Source organism: Andrena cerasifolii, chromosome 7 (assembly GCF_050908995.1).
Source record: "Andrena cerasifolii isolate SP2316 chromosome 7, iyAndCera1_principal, whole genome shotgun sequence".
NCBI lineage: Eukaryota > Metazoa > Arthropoda > Insecta > Hymenoptera > Andrenidae > Andrena > Andrena cerasifolii.
In genome coordinates this window covers 9,605,748-9,627,557 of record NC_135124.1, presented here as the reverse complement: position 1 = coordinate 9,627,557, position 21,810 = coordinate 9,605,748, and the positions used below count along the sequence as shown (strand labels likewise).

General features: G+C 49.3%; 2 protein-coding genes across 32 annotated transcripts in view; one reads left to right on the top strand and one right to left on the bottom strand.

Annotated features, from left to right (window-relative positions):
• Positions 1 to 21,810, top strand: part of LOC143371145 (venom serine protease 34) — a 36,510-nt gene that overhangs the window by 1,596 nt on the left and 13,104 nt on the right. The gene's annotated exons all lie outside the window — the stretch shown is intronic.
• The window catches only part of Shot (dystonin-like protein short stop), a 78,591-nt gene that overhangs the window by 51,036 nt on the left and 5,745 nt on the right, over positions 1 to 21,810 (bottom strand). For 6 of the 31 annotated variants that reach the window (XM_076816045.1, XM_076816046.1, XM_076816052.1 and 3 more), the window contains exons 1-5: positions 10,677 to 11,355; positions 6,421 to 6,482; positions 1,605 to 1,622; positions 775 to 834; positions 12 to 101 (exon numbers count right to left, since the gene is read on the bottom strand). In XM_076816045.1, coding sequence (XP_076672160.1) covers positions 12 to 101; positions 775 to 834; positions 1,605 to 1,622; positions 6,421 to 6,482; positions 10,677 to 10,932 — 486 coding nt within the window. In that variant the 5' untranslated portion in view covers positions 10,933 to 11,355. Of the gene's footprint in view, positions 1 to 11; positions 102 to 774; positions 835 to 1,604; positions 1,623 to 6,420; positions 6,483 to 10,676; positions 11,371 to 16,662; positions 16,803 to 21,810 lie in introns of those variants that run through there. The other 25 variants (XM_076816050.1, XM_076816059.1, XM_076816068.1 and 22 more) reach the window with 15 other exon arrangements.

Sequence of the window (21,810 nt, the reverse complement as noted above, 5' to 3'; positions counted from 1 at the left end):
CCGAGACTTACGAGATGCTCGCCTGAGAGGACCTCGAGCAAGGAAATGAGGTTGTGCCCGTCCCGCAGGTCTTCGAACAGATCTCCGACATGTCTGGTGGCCTGTAACAACGATTTCACGGATCAGAGCTCCCGATCGACCGAGGCTAACGGCTATAGACGACTCTCGACTGAAAGTGAACGACGAGCATCTAAATCAATTAGGGAAAAGGGAGTAATGGGACGTCAAGCTTAAGGTGTCGGACGATCAAACAGACGGACCGTGAACAGGCAACGAGCAAGGTAAAGAAACATCGGTTCTACGAACGTTGAACGTGCAAATATACACACACACACAGAGAGAGAAAGGCGGACGGACGGATAGTAGATAAATAAGTGATAAGTGGGGACCGCTGGAAGGATTTGGACGGTGATAATCGCGTGCCCCGCGAAGATATAGCTCGCGAGACGCGCGAACGCAGCAATCTTTGGCCCCGGAACTCCCGGTTAAAGTCTCCTTTTGCCGTTTGATAAGCGCGAATCGACGTGCGAGCCGATTGTTCGCGGCCTCAGCGATCATTGCGCGTTTACGCGTCAGCTCGAGCCGCTTCGCGGGAATACCGTTGCTCACGAGTTCATGGAAAGAGACGGAGGAAAGAAGGGGAGGCTCGAAAAGGGTATTACTTGGAGGAATGGTCATTGGATGGACAAAACGAGGCACAGTGTTTGCCGGTGCATGCGAAAATGCCTTCTAACGTCGGCGACGGGTCGTTGACGACACCTGCCGTGGACTTACAGTGGGGGAACAGCATGGCTGGTTGTTCACAAGGACGCACACGTGCAGGCACGTGTAAGTCTGAAAAAAACATCGATTGAAAAAGGAGCAGGCTGCGGATCACAATATTCCGCGTGCCTTTCCGCGGTACGACCGTAGGTAGCGGTAGTTTCCCGCGTATAGCGGGGGCACGAAATCGCGATTACCGGGCCGAAGTTCTGACGGGAATTCGGAGCCACCGCTACCTCCGGTCGCACGGACGAGTGGTACCGACGTGGAATTTCCCCTTCGCGATTAATTTGCATGTTTCTGATTCTTCGTCGCGCACGAGTATCGCGCTTCGATGAACTCAACTGATCGAAGACGAATTAAATAAACAACTCTCATTCCTTTCCTCGTCGCCTAAATTTCCCCGAGATCCACCACCTTTCGAACCGCCGACTTGCAGTTGGTCCTAGTTATACAGAAAGATACCAACCCTCAAAATGATAACAAAAAAAAATAGTTAAACGCAGTACGAAGTCGCATCATTTTGTGATCTTTATTTTGCAAAATATTACTAACCCTAGAAAATTTAAAATAATATTAATTTTATTCTACTACTCACAGTTAAATAGCCCAGTAAAAAACGTTGCAAAACAATAAGAAGAAGTAAAGTATACCCAATAGAATTATTAAAGCTACTCCTCCTCTTTAACGATTAAAATCTCCGAACTGAATTTACTCAGTGTCAGATCATTGGTAGCTTTCGGCATAGCTAATCAGTCCCAATTATAAGTCACTATACAGTACTCGAACCACTCGTCCTGATTAAGCAAACTCGTTTGGAAGGAACGCTCCTGGATTCATACCTTCACGTACTTCCAGTGCTGCGGCAGGCAGGATGGGAAAAGAGAAGAGTTACAGCGCACGATTAATAAATACATCGGTGGTGAGAGACACATTCGCAGAGTGAGTAGTCAAATCGGGGCAGGAAGACTCCGAGAGAGTCGTTTAAGGCGCTCCACTTGGGACTAACGGGACGTGAATGGGAAGCGAGATAGATACCGCCTCACGCCCGCGCACGAGGCTCGCGATGTTTATTTTCCCACGTTACTTATTTATTTTTTTTTTTCGACGTCCTTGTCCCACGTGTTCACGTGAACGCGTCTCACCGAGCTGACCCACCTCCCCGATTCCGCTGGCCAAGCATGTAGGTCGCTGCTCGCGAAATAGGGCAGTGGGTCGAACACATTCGCGCGTCAAAAGTAAACAAGTTCGTGCGCCGGGGACAAGGACATTGAGAAACACCGTAGGAAAAGGAGGACAGGCTGACTTAGAATCGTACGGAGCGTGTACCTATATCTACGCCTCTCATTCCGCCTCTGTTATCCCCATTCTGGGATCACAATGCCTGCCACCTTCGGTCTTACCGTTCCTTTAAATACCCAATTCACGAATTCCACCGTGTCTCTGCCGGCGCGTGCGATTACGACACGATCCTCGGGGTGAAAGAATCGGTGCGTTGTCGCGAGCGCAGAGTTACGTCGTCACGGCCGGAGTCGTTGCTTTCGAACTATTCCGGGGCGCGAGAGTAAAACGAAAGTAAAAACAGGGATGAGCAGAAACAGAGATCGAATGCCCGCGTCACGGTGTGCGTTTTTCAGCGCCGCCGTCTCGGGACAACGACCGATGATTACCGGATCGAAATCGAGTATGACAAAAACGCGCGCGCGCACGGTCGATAGGCGCGCGATCGATACATCGGGGGAAACGAACACCTCTGCCGGTGAATGCCCGCCGGAAATTCGAACGGGGTCGAAGGCTTTCCCCGATAGCGTCGAAATATCTAGAGCGTTGGGAATTGATTAGGATATGGATCAGGCTGATACTTTTATTCCGTGGATGGGAAGGGTGGATCCAAGCGTTTGTTTATGACTCTCCTCGAGGATTCTACGCTCGTTCTTTCACTCGTGGTGTTGGGTACGCTTGGAAATATTCCGCGGAATACTCGCGTGAAATACGAACGCGCAATTAAGTCTACGGAGATCGCGTGACGTTTAATGGCGCAATTAGTGGCGCGAACAACATTGTCGCTCGTTCAAACTCTCGATTATACTAATAGCGTGTACTTTGCGTGAATGCATAGAAGAACGAGTTCAGCTTAAAGATTCCTGCAGCCGAGGATGCGTCAACGATGTAGCCGCTGATAGATTAGTGATGACTCGTGGGATTTTATCTGTTCCTCTTACGTCCGCGTAACTCCACTATTTACGTCTACTATCTCAATCGCACATCTAGCAATTCAATCTTGCGCCACACTTAGGAGCTGTTCTTAAATTACGAAAGGGTAATTTTGGCGATTTCTTACCCCATCTTTTTACGTTGCATTTTTCAGTTATTAAAGTTCTTTTAACTCCGTGTCGGGAAATTTGAACGAAAATTAGTTTCCTGGTGTTGGATTATTATAATTATTAAAAGGCAAAAATGATTCAACATTCAGGGAAACCTGAATATAGTAAAAGATAATGATACGTGTGCAGAGCGTCTTTTTGTTTCTGGCAACACTTCTGTTCGGTATACCGTCATAGAAAGACAGTCTTTCCTAGCCGTTAAATAAAACTAAAATATAAAACTAAAAGGCTCATTTATTTAATGACCAATCTCCAATATCTGGAACATTAATGATAGAATTTGTATCTATTGAAAATTAGATGACGGAATATTACCTAAGGTGCTACCTGTTCTCTCCCGCAAAAAAAGAGGTAAGAAATTCACGACTCCCGTCCCCCAGAAAAAAATTCTTACGTAATTTAAGGAAGCCACCTTATCGCTACTTCTAAACGAACAGCTTGAACGATCCCCGAAAATTACCGAGCACCCCCGAAACCCGAAAGGGTAAGTGAACGTCGGACAACAACGCGGGTACTCCGAAAAGTGACGTGTACAAGTATGAAAGAATGCTGGGCAGGGCCCGTTTATTCACTAGATCGGAATCCACGAACGCAGAAGTTACTTCAGCGGACCCATTTCCTGGCTGGAGACGTTACGCAATGGCGACGCGATGCGTCATGCCCAACGTCCTGCACTCTCTCGAGCTGATCGCCAGCCAGTTTTTTTCCCTACCATCTATGCAACATCTGCCTAGCTGACTGACTGACTGACACACAGAGCCGGCTGCCTACTTGCCCGCCTACTTAACGGGCCGCGAGAGGTGGTAAATCGGGAACGTCGTCCGCTGGAGAACGTTTCCGAATAAGGTCAGAGTGACGAGAGGAAAAGGTGGGCGCTCGCTCGCGCGCGCGGAATCGAGCAGGTAGGCAGCCGACGAGAACCAGTGCCGATCGACGCGCAAACACGCAGTACCGTTTCGCCGTATTACCCTGGAATCCATTGCAGAACGACGAAGAGAAGTCGGTCGATTCGAGCTGGCCACTCGTCCACCACGCGTGTGTGTATGTGTGTGTGTGCTGTGCGCATGGAGAAACAAATCTCTCCCTCTCTCTCTCTGTCTCTCCCTTCTGGAAAGAGGGTGGCGGTCTATCGACACCGGGGCCGATCTATAGACTGTTTAAAGACGAGAGAAGCGAGCGAGGGGTGAGTAATGCCGGGCTCGACAGGCGCCGACTAACGAAAGGAAGAAAATGAGCCTCGATACCCCTCGAAATACCATTCGAGTTACACTCGCCGCTTACCAGCAGCTTCTTCAACCTTGCCTCTCCTTTCTCCTCCCCTAGGCTTTTGCACACACGCGGGCGACGTAACGAGAAAGCGATCCGAGGAATGCACGCCTGCCCGGCTCGATCGTTCAATGGCTGTGGATGCTGCTCGCTATGCTTCTCCATCTCGCGGGGCGAACGTCCGCGTATGGTCGCCGTTTTTCATCCTCCGAAAACGGAAGGTGGACCTGCGTCATCGACGGGGCGAGAGGGACGGGGAGGCGACAGAACGAAGACAAGCGACACGCGGGATCAAGGCTAACGTGTCTCGAGTTGCGAGAATTGTTCGCGGTCGCGTGCCGTGTCGTCGGCGTCGCTCGTCGCCGACGTGGCCCGCGGTCGCCGTTTCGTCACCGTCGAGAAATCGGTATTGGCATCGCCCGCATCGTTGCCTGAACGCGAGGCGTCGGAATAGATACACGCGGCGGCGACGGGGTCGTTTTTACGGTCACGTGCTCGCTCGAGGAACGCGCGCCCGACGACGATGAACAGTGGCGGTGCTTGTTCGAGGATCGCGGCTCCGTATCTCGCCGATCGACCGCTGAAAGGAGAAACGTTAACGTCGAGAAAGGGAGCCGCTCTTAAAAGAAAACCAACACCCTGGATAACCAGCCTCCGACACTGTCTCGAGCTGTGCATCTCCTGTGAGAGATGCTTGAAAACCTCGAAACAAGTTCGAGTAGGGTAATTACACTGGTTTGCAAAATTAAATAAAAAAAATTGCGCAGCAGACGCCGCTATTTTTTTTCGTACGTAAAATGGTCCGCTGATTCCGAAAATGAGGTCGAAACAAAATTCGATGGATACGTTTTCGAGATATCGACAGGTGAACTTTTTACCGCTCTGTCAAAAAGGTGGTGGTCCCTTTAATTTGATATAATTTTCGACTAGATCGGACATTCGCGACACGAGATATTCGCAATTAAGTGGGACCACCTTTTTGACAGACAGGTAAAAAGTTCACCTTGTTGATATCTTGAAAACTTATCCATAGAAAATTCTTGGACCATATTTTCAGAATCAGCGGGCTATTTCACGTAAGAAAAAACTAGTGACATCTGCTGCGCGAAATGGCTGTAAACTATAGTGTTATCGGAGAGATGCCGCACTGGGAGAGACAGCGCACTTTCGATAGGCATTTCAGATATTAAAAGTGTTTCAAACAAAAGGATGCTTTGGGTTTTAATTTTTTAAGGCTAATAAATGTTCAGCTAATAATATGTATCCTTGGATAAAGTTTCCATTGCAAATTTAAACGCGGTGACAACTTTGCGCGAGTCGCGGCAACTCTCCCATAATTACCCTATGTGCCTACGAAACACAGCTGCGAAGACCATAAACACGGGACGCTCCAAATTACTGGAAGGTTCGGTTCAGCGAGGTAATCCACACCGGGGGGTTGATTCGAAAGGGTGAGAATGTAGAGGGTGGGGCCCGGGGCGGCGAGGGGAGAGCTCGTTAAGGATCGAGCCCGCTATCGATCGCAATGATTTTCTCGATTTCACCCACTCGGTTTCCTCGCCGCGTTGCCTTCTATAGCCGCGCGCGTGATACCGCGCGTAATACCCTCCTGGAAGGGAGTGTTGCTCGGCCCACGCACACGGCCTACATGGACAGATGGGTGCAAGGCGAGGAAGGTCCCCCTCGGTCGGTTTACGTGTGTGCGGTTGCGAAACAGCTGGTTGTCTCGCGTCGCTGCTCTCGCATGCTCACCTATCAGGTGTTCCGATACTCTCGCCGCGGCTCGGCCAGCCGTGGCCTCCCGCTAAGGTCGCTCTAAAATTAGGATCGCTCGATAGTTGGAAGGAAGGGCTAGCCTTCTAGGAACCGCCTGATCGCGTAAACTCGTGGAACACCCCTCGCCCTAATGGGATGGGCATCGTTATCCTGCAATTACTGAATCATCCGCGCCTATCGACCGTCCCACCGTCTGTACAACGCCAGATACTACCGTTCTCCACTGGCTTACCTTCTTCAGATGCTTGTTCACCCATTTGGTAAATGTTTTCTTCTGGATCGCGTCTCGTTCGTCTGTAATCACAGAAAGGCAGCGTTCGGTTAATCGGTGGTGATCTTAGGGGACTCCTGCAACGAACAGGTAGAGAACGTGAACGTCTATAGGGCGCATTCTACCCCCGCCAAATGTGCGCACGGTTCTCATCGGTTTCCGCATCATAGGCTAATTAAACCGTCGATCTGCATTTCCACCGATCGCCCACGCAGGCAAACAGGCATCAGACAGCAAGCAGCCAAGCAGCCGAACAGACGGACGGACAGACGGATGTGTAGGTGGCTCGGGATAGGTAGTTAAGTAAGGTAGTAAGGTAGGTAGGTAGGTAGGTAGGTAGATAGGTAGGTAGGAAGGTAGGCAGGCAGGTAGGTAGAACGGGTGTTGATACGTAAGCAGTCAGGTAGGAAAAGAGCAGCGGATCTGGCAGGCAAACAAGCGAACGTGCACTAAAACTTTCGACTATCGGTCGACGGCTATAATTGCCGATGCGTTCCCCGTCGATGATACCCGGATACCTGCCACCTGAACCCACCTATCCGCGAAGAAAGTCAGCTGCGACAGTTGACCCGTTTATTGCCCGTGATCCACGCGCAACTTCTGGTAATTTGGGTAACTTTACAGTGGACGTGACGCACAAAGGCGGGCAGCGCTCTGGTGGATCCATCGACCCGTACTTGGTTCGACGACACGACTGCATCGCGAAATTAATCAAGCTGTGGGCGCTCGTTCTCCACCGAGGGGCAATTAATTACGACCGATTATCCGTTTCTACGTCTAGGAGGCCGTATCGTCAATAGCTCGACTGGAAATTGAGACGACCGGCTAATTGGAGTGAACTGTCGGACCCCGCTGTCCGGCGTACGTGCTCGACAGGGCCTGGGACAAAAGGTCCAGTCATATCGTGGAACGATGCTCGGCGCGGACGTCACGAGATAAGAAAGACAAAACCTATTTGCATCGTTCCGTAATGATGCGTCTCGCGAAGGATTCGGATTTACAATAGCGATTCGGATTAAGGCCGGCTCGTGGTTAAGTAGGGGAGAGATGCTATAAAAGGGACAGGTTTTAAATGGGACAAATCGATCGAATTGAAAAAATTCTGAACGCATTACGCATGCAAGTTATTTTCCTGTTTATGTCAACGCTAGTGTCCAGTCATTTCTTGCAACAGAACAAGCCTAAATAAATAAGTTACATTCATATATTATTCTTTCCTTTGTTAAGTTTTGTAGCTCTTTTTTGGTTTTTGGGGTTTTCTGTGTTATTTCTGGATAGTTTTTTTTAGTTTGCTCATTAGCAACTCACTGATGCCCGCGCATTATACAAAATGAATAACGAACGTGTATTCTTTCGTTCATTTCGTTTACAAGCGCTTAGGGCTTTACTGAATCTTGATCCGAATGACTCCACTTCTCATCTGCCCAAACATGTGACACTGCATTGTGCAAAACACCCTGTTTTGAGGATTTCCATACGAAACAATCAATACCGTGAATTCGAATTTCCGACATATAAATTCATTATTTTTTTTTCATTTGGAAGGACGAGAAGTATGAACAAACAGATAAAAAACGCAACAAAGATGTACACATTCATTATTCATTTTGTATAATGCACGGGCATTAGTGAGTTGCACGAATGCAGCTCGCATAATAAATAGTAAAATCAAAAAACTAAAAAAGAAATTAAAAAATAACACAAAAACCTGAAAAAAAGAGCTACAAAACTTTCCACGTCTACGTCGTTAGCTCTGGGTAACGCCAAAGGAAAGAATAATATATGAATGGAACTGCTGTTATTCATTTAGGCTTGTTTAGGTTGGCAACACTGTTTCTGTGTAAAATTTCGACACTCTGACCTTAGAATCGTGATTAGCGATATCAAGAACCATTAGAAACATTTAAAATTTTCAATGACTACAATAGTGGCCAGCCTGGCCCTCTAAAGGTTAAATGGGACAGCATAACAAGTCTTAAATGACCGTTTCATGGCTGTCCGTCTCATAGGCATGTACTGTTGAACACTATGTGTGTTTTACTTTCCTGTAAAGTTATTAGTGCATCATCGGATACATAGATGACATTGTTTTAAATTGTCAATTATCAGTTGATGGTGTATTGTTTCAAATTTAAGAATTAAAAAAAAAATAAAAATAATATGAAAAATAAAATCTTTAATCTGCAATATGAAAACGTACCTACCTATTTTAGTACAATTGATCTGATTTGAGTAGAATTAAATTCTAAACTATTGTATTATTTAAGTGTTTTATATACTTTTCATATGCGTACTTATATTTACCACTCGTGGGTATTCCTGTGTTGAACTTATTTAGTTTGTAAGACATCGATTTTATAGAAAATATTACTTTGTAACTAAAAAACATAGTACAGAGTTCATTTTTTCATAGATTCCCTTGCTTTGTAATATTTAGATTTACAATTATAATTATAATACTCAATAAGCTTATTTTTATTAACGCGTCCCTTTCAAGACTTATAATGTCCCATTTAAATCCACCTAGTCGTAAAAGGGACAATTCCCACTTATTTGAAAATCGAAGACTGTTGTTTTCTATTATAATTAATGAGTTTGCAATATACTTTCATCAAAGAAAATTAAACACGCTTTCTATAGATGTACTTGCTTTTTAAATAAGTAGCTAAAATGACAATGTCAGAAATGGACGCTAAAGAAAAAAGTGTCCCTTTTGTAGCACCTCTCCCCTACACGCGACGCATTTATTCTAATCGACGGCGACAGGATATTTAGCCTCGACCACAGGCCAGCTGAATTCCGACCCGATCGAAAGGCATGATTCGGAAGAGCGGCATGCCGAAACTGTGGCGCACACACAATGGAGATAAATTGGGACAACGAGGCTTCTGACACATGGGGAATATTTCGGAGCGTGTGATAACTGGGACCGGTTGGCAGGGAAGGCACGGTTGCGTATCGCGGCGATCATCCAAACAGGAAGTAGCGTGCTGAAACGAACAGAAAAATCACGGGCACGCGCAATATTCCGCGTACGGACCGCGATTAACAACTTCGTGGCCGAGATAATTCGTGAATGACGCTCGAGGCGACCCGAAATTGCTTCTTCGAATTCGTTTCCTGAACGAGACACTAGCCGCTACGTAACTTTGTGTAGGTATAATGCAAACCGACTCGACGCGTTCTAAAGGCAGGCCAAGCCCTGCGCCGTCTCGGGATATTAGACACACAAAGGTACTCTAGAGTTAGTCGATGTTAAAAAAAAAAAAGGACTACAAGTCGCGGGAAAAGCGTGGTCGAATCGCCTTCGTATCGGACGTTCGAGTCTCTGGGACTCCTCTGCATCGCGAAACTATTTCGCCACGGCTATTTCCGAGGCCACTTCCGCGAACCGTTCGCGGGTCAAACGGCAAAAGGTAAACGACCTTAAAAAGCTACTTCCGCTCCCGGTGGCTCTAGTGACCGATACGAACTGCCGCGTTTTCTGCGAAACGCCTGTTCTACGGGGTTCCTCTTTGGATCGGTTCGCTCGCTCGAGAGGAGCTTGGATATTTGAACATCCGAGGGCACAGTTAATGAAAGAGAAGCGACAAAGTACTGAGAGCTCTTGCTGTCTTGCATGGACGCTCAAGATTCGGGTACTCGAAAATCCAAGCAGCAGCAGGGATTTCAACGAGCCCTGAGACGCGCGACGAGTTCCCAATGGAAAACATTCCCGGCGCACAACACACGTGTACTGTACTCTCGCGATTCTAATTCCAAGCCCGCCTATCTACGCGTACCGTTACCAACTATCGCGCTAAGGGTGCCCGTGTGTGCGCTGGGAATACTTTCCACCGGCCACTCGTCATACGCCGAGCGACAGGCGCGACACTCGAGGCTTTCGAGACCCTCGAAATCGTCGAGATTCGAGCGCGCAAAGTGGCTGGCTCGGGACTTATTATCGCGCGGTGCAAGTCACTTGGAACCCCCTTCTTATCGCCACTTTCCCTCGACAAAGAGGAACCACCGTATAGAGTCGTCGCCAAGGGGAATGAAGCTGAAGCGAGTTCAAGGTGAACACTAGAAAAAAAGAGAGAGAGAGAGAGAAGAAAAAACGAAAACTAGAAAACGAGGGAGGGGAGGATCGGAAGGAAAGTTCCGTGTGACGAAGGTAGAGGAGGGTCAAGGTGTATTGGACGAGGTCCAGAGCACCGGCATGCCAACTCTTCACCTACCGTGCGCCTCGATGAACATCGCCCAGCAACCCCAGAAAGCCTGCGAGCTGCCGGAACGATGTTCCGCGGCCCCGTTCACCCAGCAATTATCCCGCCGTTCCGTCATCGTCCACGGAAATCCGTATTCGCTCTGACCTTTGAACTTGGAAAGCGACTCCTCGTAGCCGTGCTGCGACCGTTGCTCGCGATGGTGCTCCGCCACGGTGTCGGCCGGGTCGAAGCCCAGCCTCTCCTTGTAATAAGCCTGAGTGGACATCTCGGCGGCCGGTGAAAAGCTGTTCTAGGTTCTATCGAGACCAGCCAGCGAGCAAGGGACGTTCCACGCCGTTCATCACGCCACCCGCCCGCGTCAACCTCTCGCCTACACTTCCCTACGTTCCCCTCCTGCGCGCCCTTTAGCCTCGCACCAAGTTTCAGTCTATCACTCGCGAGAAACAGACACGCGCGTTCTTCGAAGCACTGGGCAGCGAGGAGTATAATCGACCATCAATTTCCGGGCGTCGATGCCGAGTTATCGAAAGGTCTCGCGTATGGTTCTCAGGGTAGCAGGGAGAGCCAGTTTCGTCCCTCGATTAATCACACTTTTCCTCTGGCTCCGAGTGTCGTTGCTCCCGCGCGATATTTCTCCGCCTCCTCCTCCCCGACTTTCGTTTCTTTTTGGATCGGACACGTTGACACTGGACGCGACGTTGCACTGTCGGGATAGAAGAGAAACAGGCGATAGGGGCAGGCTCCGAAACGAAGGGACCATCGCCCCCCCCCCCCTACGCTGAAGATGCTGACGGGGCGAGAATCGGGGCGGCAAGTACCGCGGGAGACACCGCGAACGGACACAATGCGGACACACCGGGTAGAAGCAGAGGAGAGGAGGAACGGCTAATTTCGTTCCCCCCCGGTTTTGTCCGTTCGTTCGCCCGCTCCAGACGAACGAAGCTTAACGAATCAACGACCAAATTTATCACGGCACGTCGCAGACGTAACCACTCAACTTGGCCTCCCGGTGCCGAAAGTGCCCCGCGAGACACGGCAATCGGTCTCTCGCTGACGCCTTTCTCCGCTCCCCGGTCCAACTATATCCGCGCAGACGGACGATAATTTCCCTAAGCGAGGGCCGAAGCGCGCACTCCGTGGCTCCTCGGCTAACCAGCCAGGCGGCGTATACCGGCCACTAATTCGCTTATCGCGCGTTAAAACCGCAGGGGAGCGGTGTGTCGCTGCTAACCGGCCACCGAAACGAACCCGACTGGAGCACGCGAGCGAACCAGCGATTGTACTAACGAACGAGCGGGCTGTGGCCGCGCGAGTGCGCTTACCAGCGAGCCGACCATCTACCAAACTGACGGTCCACGAGACGCGCGGTGACTGAGACACGGGTGCCACCCGGGGAAACCGAAGACCATCGGGATCTCCGCATATGGTAATGGAAGCAATGCCATGTGGGTGTCGTCTTCTGAATCGGAGCGAAAACCGACTACGTCAATTACAACACGCCCGGGTCGGGCTAACGCCTCTCTCCCTCTTGGCGAGTGCTACTGGTCCCCTCCCCGCGATTCCTAGGCGAGATTATATATCACCAGGTCGGACAGCTGGTCCTCTGTCGGCGAACCCTATCGCCCTAACACCCTATCGCTCTACGCTATTCGCGGACCATTCTTCTTCAGGTGGAGGGACAGCGAACGGTGTGGATCTGCTGATCCATGGGGTTTCGGGGATCTAGAGCGCGTGACCGGGCTCGTGATCGCAATCAGACTCGACTGGACGACTCCGGGCCGGTCCCCTCCGTGGTCCGACGGAATTAGATGCGAATAGAAAATAGAGTAACCCGTGTGACGCGCCACGCGGTGTTAGGCGAACTCCTTCTGACCGTGTAGAAAGTTCGAGAGAAAGTACCCCGGTGTGCTAGCACGTAACGCGCCGGCGAAGTCTGAAATTTTGCGGGAATGATGGAATAAACGGAGGAGCGTCGCCTGCTGGCAGCCGCCAGGTGCCCGGGGGTCAAGCTGTGGGAGGAAAAGAGGTGGATGGCGTCGGATAGGTGTTTAAGAGGAAAACGATACGGGAGATAGGAGCGGAGCGGATGACATCACTGTACGTCGAAACGCGACGTGTTTTTTCTCCCACCCACCTACCCTCCGACACCTACGATCATTTCGTTCTCCCGGTGAACGATACGCGGCCTTCTGACGCGCGTAGAAAGGTGCCGAACGGCCGATTGCCGCCGTGTAAGGTGCACTGGAAAAGTTGGAACATTCAGGTTCTCGGAAACCCCAAGCTCCGCGGCGTCTAAATCAGGACTCCTCTCGTTAATGAATTAAAAAGGATCCGGCCACGCGATCCTTTCTACTCCCTTGACCTTCCACCTCCCTCCAATCAATTCGACTCCTCTAAACTGTATTGGACACCGAGGCTCTCCCGAATTCGCGTCGCGAAGGATCGCAGGACCGGGTACGTGCAGCGGCCGAGCAAAAGCTGGGGAAGAAGGAGGAAGCGAAGGAAGCGCGTGTACGCGAGATGCAGAGGGGCCGGCTCGGCGGCATTCTTGCGGCAACGGCAGTACATATAGCAGTATAACGGGTCCATATAGTCGGCTCTCGGAGGACTCTCGAGGGCTCTTGGAAGCCGAGAAGACTCTCTCCGGCCGTGTGGCTCGGTCAACCTTGAGAGCAGCACGCGGCAAAAGCGCTCGCTTCGCTCGCCCGATCCACCAAACCTTGCGTTACACATGCGTTCGCCTTGATCATCCGTCCGTCCCAGTTACGGCCTGGACAGGGTCGATTCGCCTCGCATCGACGCTCGACCTACGATACAACGCAACGCTATCCCTGCAGCTCTCTAGGCAACAGGCTCGCGTAACTCTAGAGGCAAATATCGATTACGCGGATCGACCTTTCGCGCCTCGAGGCGAGACCGTCGAGCAGCCGTGCTCCTCCGCAGCCTCGAACTTGATACGGTACCACGATCGATCCCGCCCTCGACAACACCGCGCGAGTCTTCCAATTCGCGAGTCCTTGAGGACGACCTTTCGGCTGGGGGCCCGGTCCAAATGGACCGATCGTTAACCAGGTACGCGAAGGCGAGGTAACGCGAGTCGTGGGCACCGGGCTAGGGAGCTTCCAGAGGGGCAAAAAATAGGGCGTGCTCGAGGAAGGGTGCCAGTGACGATAGCGCGAGAGCCTGGAGCACTCGGAGAGAACGAGTGCCGCGATCAAGCTTACTTGCACTTTCGCGGGCCTGTTAACGCGACGACCAAATACGGCTTTCGGCACGAACGCGACGGAGGTCGCGGTTACAGAGGTGGGGGCGATATACTAACCGAGCAGAAAGAGTGCGAGAGGAGAACGAATCACGGAAGGGTCATTCCACGCGAAGTCGGAAAACTTTTGGGAGTAACATTTCGGATTTTGGTGCAACTTGGATATGTTGTAGTCTTTAGGGGTATATAAATGTATCTCGAAGGATTTTTCGAGATGTCAAAAATTGTGGATGTTACAGCTGTTTGAAATATAGTGTTTACTATTTTTCCAAAAATTATAACTGTTGAACTAGTAAACTGATAAAAACGACCTTCTGGGTGCTTACAGTGCAGATATAAGAGTACCTAATAAAAATTATTTCACTTAATAAAAACGAATATTTGACCATTTATTTAGTAATTGTTCTAAACAAATGCAATTTTATAATTTTATTGTACAACCGGTCATGTATTCCAACAGACGCTCAAAAATACGACAAAATATTTATCCTTTAACATAATCCCATCTCATCCCATCCTCTCCCGATGGAAGAATACTCACCACCTTCTCGTGGTTTCCATTGAACAATGGCAACTGTTTTAAATGTTTCAAACAATAAGTGCCATCGACCGAGATTGAGTTTCCAGTAACTATAAACGATATTAAACCTTGCAGCGGTCCTCATTAATACCCGATATAAAAGTGGCAGGTATAGCCGCTTGGCCGCTGCGAGTACCGCGCGGCCCGAGCGACCAGTTAAGCCGGTGTGATTTGACGCAGCGTTGCATTCAATTAATTTTCATTTGGCCAATTTTAAAACGTCCACGTTTTTCAAAACACGTCCATAAAGAGGAAAAACAGGGCTTTATCCTCCTATTTTTGCAAATTTTTAAAAAGATGCCTTCAACTATAAAATTGCATTTGTTTAGAACAATTACTAAATAAATAGTCAAATATTCGTTTTTATTAAGTGAAATAATTTTTATTACGTATTCTTATATCTGCACTGTAGGCACCCAATAGGTCATTTTTATCAGTTTACTAGTTCAACAGTTATAATTTTTGGAAAAATAGTAAACACTATATTTCAAAGAGCTGTAAGATCCACAATTTTTGACGTTTCGAAAAATCCTTCGAGATACGTTTATATACCCCTAAAGCCTACAACATATCCAAGTTGCACCAAAATCCGAAATGTTACTCCGAAAAGTGTCCGACTTCGCGTGGAATGACCCGGAAACGAGAACAAGCTGCAGCGTAGGGTAAATACGTAATGACGATGACGATAAAGAGGGCGTCGAAAAGGTTCAGCGTGGAAACGTTGAGAAAGCTTGCCGAGGGAACTTCCAAGTATAGGCCACTTTTTGCAGCACGATTTTCCAGGGGGAAATAAAAGAGACTGGAACTCGATGTGTGCTTTTGGAGGATGACGAGGGTACGGCACAGGCTGCGAGACCGATTCGGGCCAGAGAATAGGTCGATCGGACCAAATTAAGAAATTCCAGGTACATGGGCAAGCGGCGGGCACACGCCACACAGGCGGCTGGCGCTCGTACGTGATTGTGCGCGGCGTGTCTCCGCGGAGCCGGTTTGTCATAGAGCCCCAGCAGGCCTGCAATTATTACGCAATCCCCGTATTCGATGAAAACGACTTTCTTCTTATTCACTCGCTGCTGAAACCGCCGTCCGTCTACGCGGATCTCGCGAGCACGTCCTCCTGCTCCTTCTCCTCCTCGGCCGACCGATGTACGTCAGCTTTAACCTCTAGAACGACACTCTGACAATTTTAGAGCACTGTGCGATCGCGCCCCCAAATTGACATTTAAATAAATCGACGTTCACTCAACGTTTCCGAAAAATTCTCAGGTATCCCTCTTTGCGAACCTTCAGGGAAGATGCTTGCGGCATATGGTTCTCGTTTGTAGTAAGAAAATCGAAATTTGGGAACGAGAGCTTGATATTCCAGCGTATAATGACGCGCCTGTAGAGAAGATTAAACTTTTCCTACATTTCAGCCCCTACGCTATTACCCCGATTCACGAGATTCCGGGAAATCTCTTCAGATTTTTTCCACACTCGCGCCAACTGTTCTTCGAATTTTCATAAACCTCTGAAACCCTCCGTTTCACGAGAGACCCCAGGAATCCCAGAGCGACCTTGTCGGAAACCAGCCACACTCACTGCAACCATCCACTGAACTGTCCCTAATTTTCTCCCAGGCAGAATACTCCCCGCCCGAGTTTTCGGATCGTCGGTGATCTTGAATGAAGCCGATAATATCGATACACGTATCTCTGATTTAGTGAATCGGTCGCTTAACAGTTCCGACTCCCCGATATGCCGTTTCGTGATTTACCAACAACGCGGCCGCGTTAATGGGAGGGGGGAATCGAGACGGCCGAGTGGGAACGGGCGAGCGAGCAAGCGTTCAGCCGTGTTCGCGGAACAGAGACAGCAGGAACGAAGAACGGAGGGGACGAGAGAGACAGCAGGAGCCAGGAGGCAGAAGGTAGAAGTGAACAGGGTGGTGCCACGGAATGTCTCGTGTTTTCCTCTGCGATCCGTCCACCAAAAACTCTCGAACAAACAATAGGGAGGCCGAAGAAGAACGAGAGGCACCCAACGGTGGCGCGCACGTGTCGAAAGACAAGCAGTCACACGCGAAGCCTGCACCCCCCCGCGAGCTCCTCTCCGCTGAATGGCCGCGTAGCTGCGCGCCTCCGTTATCGATGGATTCACTGGAGGAGACGCACCGTTTACTCTGAACCGCTCTCAGGTACGTCGACGAGGATGGGCAGCCACGGCGGCGTGGCTGGGCGCGACCACACTGCCGGCACGATCGGCGCGATCCAACTGATAGACAGAGACTACAGGAACGACCCATCGACCCGACCCGACCGACACGACCGCTCGCCAGTACCCGAGACGTGGCACTGGAATTCCGCGCGGCTGCGAGCGGCGTATACAGCGCGCGCACGACACTACGTTGACGAAGTCGACGCGCGTATCCGGAACCCCGCCGTCGTAACACGGCCCAGGTAGCCGCGGGCCCGCGGGCCCCGTGGGCCGCGCGAGCGCTGCGGAGCGCGCTCAGGAAGGGGCAAGGAGGACAGAAAGGTGGACCGAGAAGGATGAATGGGCCGAGGAAAGAGGAGCAACGTCTCGGCGGCGCTTGGATACTGGGGGGCAGCGGCGTTGTGGGGGCACGGGGGGCCACGAACGAGAGAAGGAACGGAAAGAGGAGGTTGCAGGAGGAGAAGGGGGAGCGGCTAAACGAGACCCGGCAAGGGAGAACGGGCAGAGAAGAGAACGAGGGATAGAGAGAGGAGAGCGAGCGGCCTGCGAGCTGGAGAAGACGCGATTTGCCGCTCCGTCGTGTAGAGCACGTCGCCTCGACGCAGACTGCGCCGGCCTGGACAACTGCCGCCCACCCAAGCTGCCTCTCTACCTCGAGCCTCCGAACCTCCGAGCTTCCAGAACCTACACTCCCCTTTAACCGTGCCCCGCCATCGCGGCCCACCTTTCATCCTTCGCTTTCTCTGTCTCGGCCGACAGAGAGATCCAAGGCGAGGAGGTGAAACGGAGATGCAGAGCGCCGAGGGAGGGGTCCAAGGGGCCAGCGCTGGTCTTTTTGACAACGCTCCGCCCGCGGTATATAGCTGCCGTTACAAACAGGTTCGTAGGGCAGGTCACGTAGGTAACGAAAGGGGCGCGCCGTGGAAATACCGCGAACCGCCAATTTAAAGCGCGCGACAAGGGGCGTCGAATGCGATCTGTTTTCTTTCCGCGCCATCCCCCCAGCCCCGCAGCCCCGTCTAATGGATCGTCCGTGCTTGGCTCGGCGTTTTGCCTCGTTCGTTTTACCGTTCCGCGCGAACTCACGCGTTCCGATATACGGCGCTTCAGCAAGGTTGCACGTAACCTTGGCTTCGACTTCTGCGGGGTATCGGAACGAGGTAACTGTTCGCGGCTATGCGCGCGGGGACACGGATTAGCACGCGAGTCTGTTTACGCCCCTCATTATGGAAGCGCGGATAACGCCACCGATCCCGAGGCGGCTGCAACGTTTCAGGCACTTCAGCGTCGCGCCGCGAAGACTAATCGAATACTCTATAAACAGTCTGCCGCTTTTAAGTGGTTTCGGTGGCCCGCGATAAGGCGTGAGTCGGCGCGTCAACTGCCGAGCACTTATAGCGTACTCGTTCCCCTTATTACCACTCTAAAGAGAATCGTCTCTGAAAAGGTCGTAGGCCTGCGAGGAAAATCCTCGAAGTCCGTGAAATTTATTCCTCGCGGGAAATGCAGAATGTCGCGGTGGTAATAATAATGAATTTGGCGTACACGCCGATTCTGAGGAGACTCTGCAGATTTGCAGAATAGTGAAAAGTATTTGATAAGTATCTTTTGTTAACGGCAATCGTCCGTGTTGATGGAATGAAAACCACCCATAAATCTGGGGGTCGAAAACATTTTCTGAAAATGTATAAAAACTGAGCAGAGTGTTCACGCACACGTTCAGCCAAAACGAACTACTGCATCATTTTACAGGAAGGATTTCGTATACATACTTACTCAGTTATTTTGATCGTCATAAAAAATTTTAAAAAATGTAAAAAAAATACGCCAAGTACATGAAATCAAATAAATCACAAAAAATAGAAGATAATAATAATAAAAAGAAGAAGAAGAATTGCGCCAATTATAACAATGGCTATTTATACAAAGAAAAAAATGTATTAATTTTGTAAAGCTATTAATTTACGACAATGTTTTTAAATGGGATTCTTTTTTATGGGTTAATTAAAATGTCCGCGATATGAGTAATTGAATGAGCACAATGTATGAACACAGCATTTTAGCTATGTACGAGTATATGTAATTGTGTCATCTTAAGCGCAGTTGGAAAGCACCTTTATATGTACTTACAGCTCATTTTGATTTCACATCTGTTTTCTATTATTATCATCTTCTATTTTGTGTGATTTATTTGATTTCATGTACTTGCCGTATTTTCTTTTACTTTTTTGAAGTTTTTTTATGGGGATTCGTACATACATGACGGAGATAATTTCTCGATAAATTGTGTACCTATTTTCTATAATCGCGATGCGACTAGCGTCCCGAACGCAGCGGCTTTTTCTTGTTTTCGTAAAGACCGCGAGTGGCTGATTTCAAGTCGTTTGGATTTGTGGTTATATTTACTGATTTCACCCGCTCGGGGTTAATTTCTTTTTTAAATATTGTATTGTCATCGAAACTACGCGCGCCTGCAAAGTTTCAAGACAATTGGATAGTTGGAAGTGGGTTAAATTTGAGCTGCCAGATTTGAACCATACATACAAACATAGAAACATACAACCAAACATACAAACAGAGGATCGAAGCTGAATAAAATCGTTTAAAAAAAAATTGTTTTACGTCTAATGGTCCTCGAGATATTCGAGCAAATATGTTTTCACCCCCTCAACGTGGAGAGTTGCCATGCGTGGAAATATTTTACACTATTCTGCAACTCTGTAGAGTCTCATCGAAATCGACACGCGTACGAGTTCGATATGTTCCCTGGCACGCCCGCGACAAGCTCGCACGACCCAACCTCGATTTCGATAGCATGAAAAATTTCGACCAACCTCTGTGAATCACCCTCCCTGTACAGCCACTCGTCCCCTGGGCAATGTCATTCCTTATCGAGCCAGCGCAAATAAAGGTACCTATCCTGTTTGCATCGAATTCTCCATCGAGCCTCCCCTAACCGAAGCCACATTCTCGGTGCTCCCGTTGCATAGTTCACAGCCCGTCCCACCACTGTACCCATTTCTTTCCCGCACAAAGTTGCTAAAGTAAACGTGGCCGAAATTCGGTCCCCAAGTGGATAAACAAACAGCGGCGCGTAAACGACATTACTCGCGGAATGAGCCGTCGGAGGAGGAGGAGGAGGAGGACGCGTAAACGCGCCATGGCACAGCCCTCGAAGCGTGAGAATTCTTGGGGCCCTGGCGGCCGGCCAAATGTACCTAATTTTTTTCTTCGTCGATCATTCCTAACGTCGCCGATATTCTAGCTGTTGTTTATGCGCGCACTGAAACCGAGGCGGCAGGACGCGACGAACCGGCCGCGTAACAGATGTGGACACTAAATATGCGACTCTCCAGCGGATCGCTAATCCGACCCGCGGCCGCGAATGCAGGAATGTTTATCTTATCGTGATAAACGATAACAGACACGTCGAAATAAGCTCGGCGGCCACTTATCATCGGCTTGATACCGCGCTGCGAGGAAAAACAAGGAACTCGAGTACCTTCACCCGCGGAGCGCAAAGGTGGACAGTTGGGTGGACGTTCGGTGTTTGTCATCCAAACGCTGATCGCAACCGACTTCTATTCTTTTTGGCTGGGACCTAGTCAACGGAGACTGGCCCTGATCAACGCTGAATGAGCAAGCACGGCGTTGGATAGATTCTCAGAGTTTTCACGTTTCGCGTTAAACAACTTTGGCAAGCAATTATCGCTGATCAGGAAGATACAGTATCGAGTGGGCTCTGAATCACTGCCGTGGAGAGCGTAAAGAGTATATTGGGTGCTGATGTAAGCCGCTGGTTTTATAAGTGCTAGCCGAAGGTCCTAGGTATGCGAGGTTTCAGGTGAACCGAAGCTATCGATGCGAGCAACGTGTCAAGTTCCTAGATGACCGTCCAGCTAGACGGTAGCCGTGCCCAGAATACTCCCCCGGGTACTCTTCACTGACCTACATACGCGGTGGACAGGGCGCACGCTACCGAGGGAAAATTCACAATTAAGGAGGTATACCCGTTTGAACCCTCGGAAAATGTATACATTTTGTGGATTTTTTTACAAGTCAACGGTTTGATGCAGATTTCCCGTTTTTTAACTATGTTTACATAGTATTATGAACTACTTATAAAAAAAGTTTCAGTTAAAAAACTATTGTTTTTCGGAAGTTACGGATACATGTCCGAAAGTCTCTCGATTTTAGACGGCTAAACGGTGGCCCTAAAAACTCGCGCTACGTTCAACCAATTTACTTCAAATTTTGCATGCAGAATCATAATAAGATTCCGCATCGTCCAACGAAGGCGATTTTGAAAATTTTGAAAAATAAAGAAATGGTGAGAGATCAAAGGTAAAGTTAAATTTTTCTAAGAGAAAAATCCACCTTTTTCCTTTATAAATAATAAACGGGGAATCGAAATAAAAAAAGCCTTCGTTGGACGATGCGGAATCTTATTATGATTCTGCATGCAAAATTGGAAGTGAATTGATTGAACGTAGCGCGAGTTTTTAGGGCCACCGTTTAGCCGTCTAAAATCGAGAGACTTTCGGACATGTATCCGTAACTTCCGAAAAACAATAGTTTTTTAACTGAAACTTTTTTTATAAGTAGTTCATAATACTATGTAAACATAGTTAAAAAACGGGAAATCTGCATCAAACCGTTGACTTGTAAAAAAATCCACAAAATGTATACATTTTCCGAGGGTTCAAACGGGTATACCCCCTTAACAGGATGTCGAGAAACCGACAATGCTACCAGAACGTCGCTCGTCAGGGGACCCTGCATGCGAAGGGGTACCGTTAGCGGTTCCTATCAGTGAGTCAGGTGCGTGGTATCGACGTGGGCCCAAGGAATTCGGTTAATTGGTATCGTACTTACGAAAGTAGTTTCGGTGATAAGAAAGTAATTATCGAGCCTGGCAATCTTCAGCGATCACGATAGTTTCCGCTATCGTCGCTTTTCCATTAGCAAAGATAAGGTGTGCTTGCGACGAAATCGACGCGGTGCATCCCGCGGCAAAAACAGTTGTTACGGCTGTAACCGAATTCCGACGCTGTTACCGACAAGATTTATACCGTCGACATGCATTAGAATGTTCGAGGCATCGG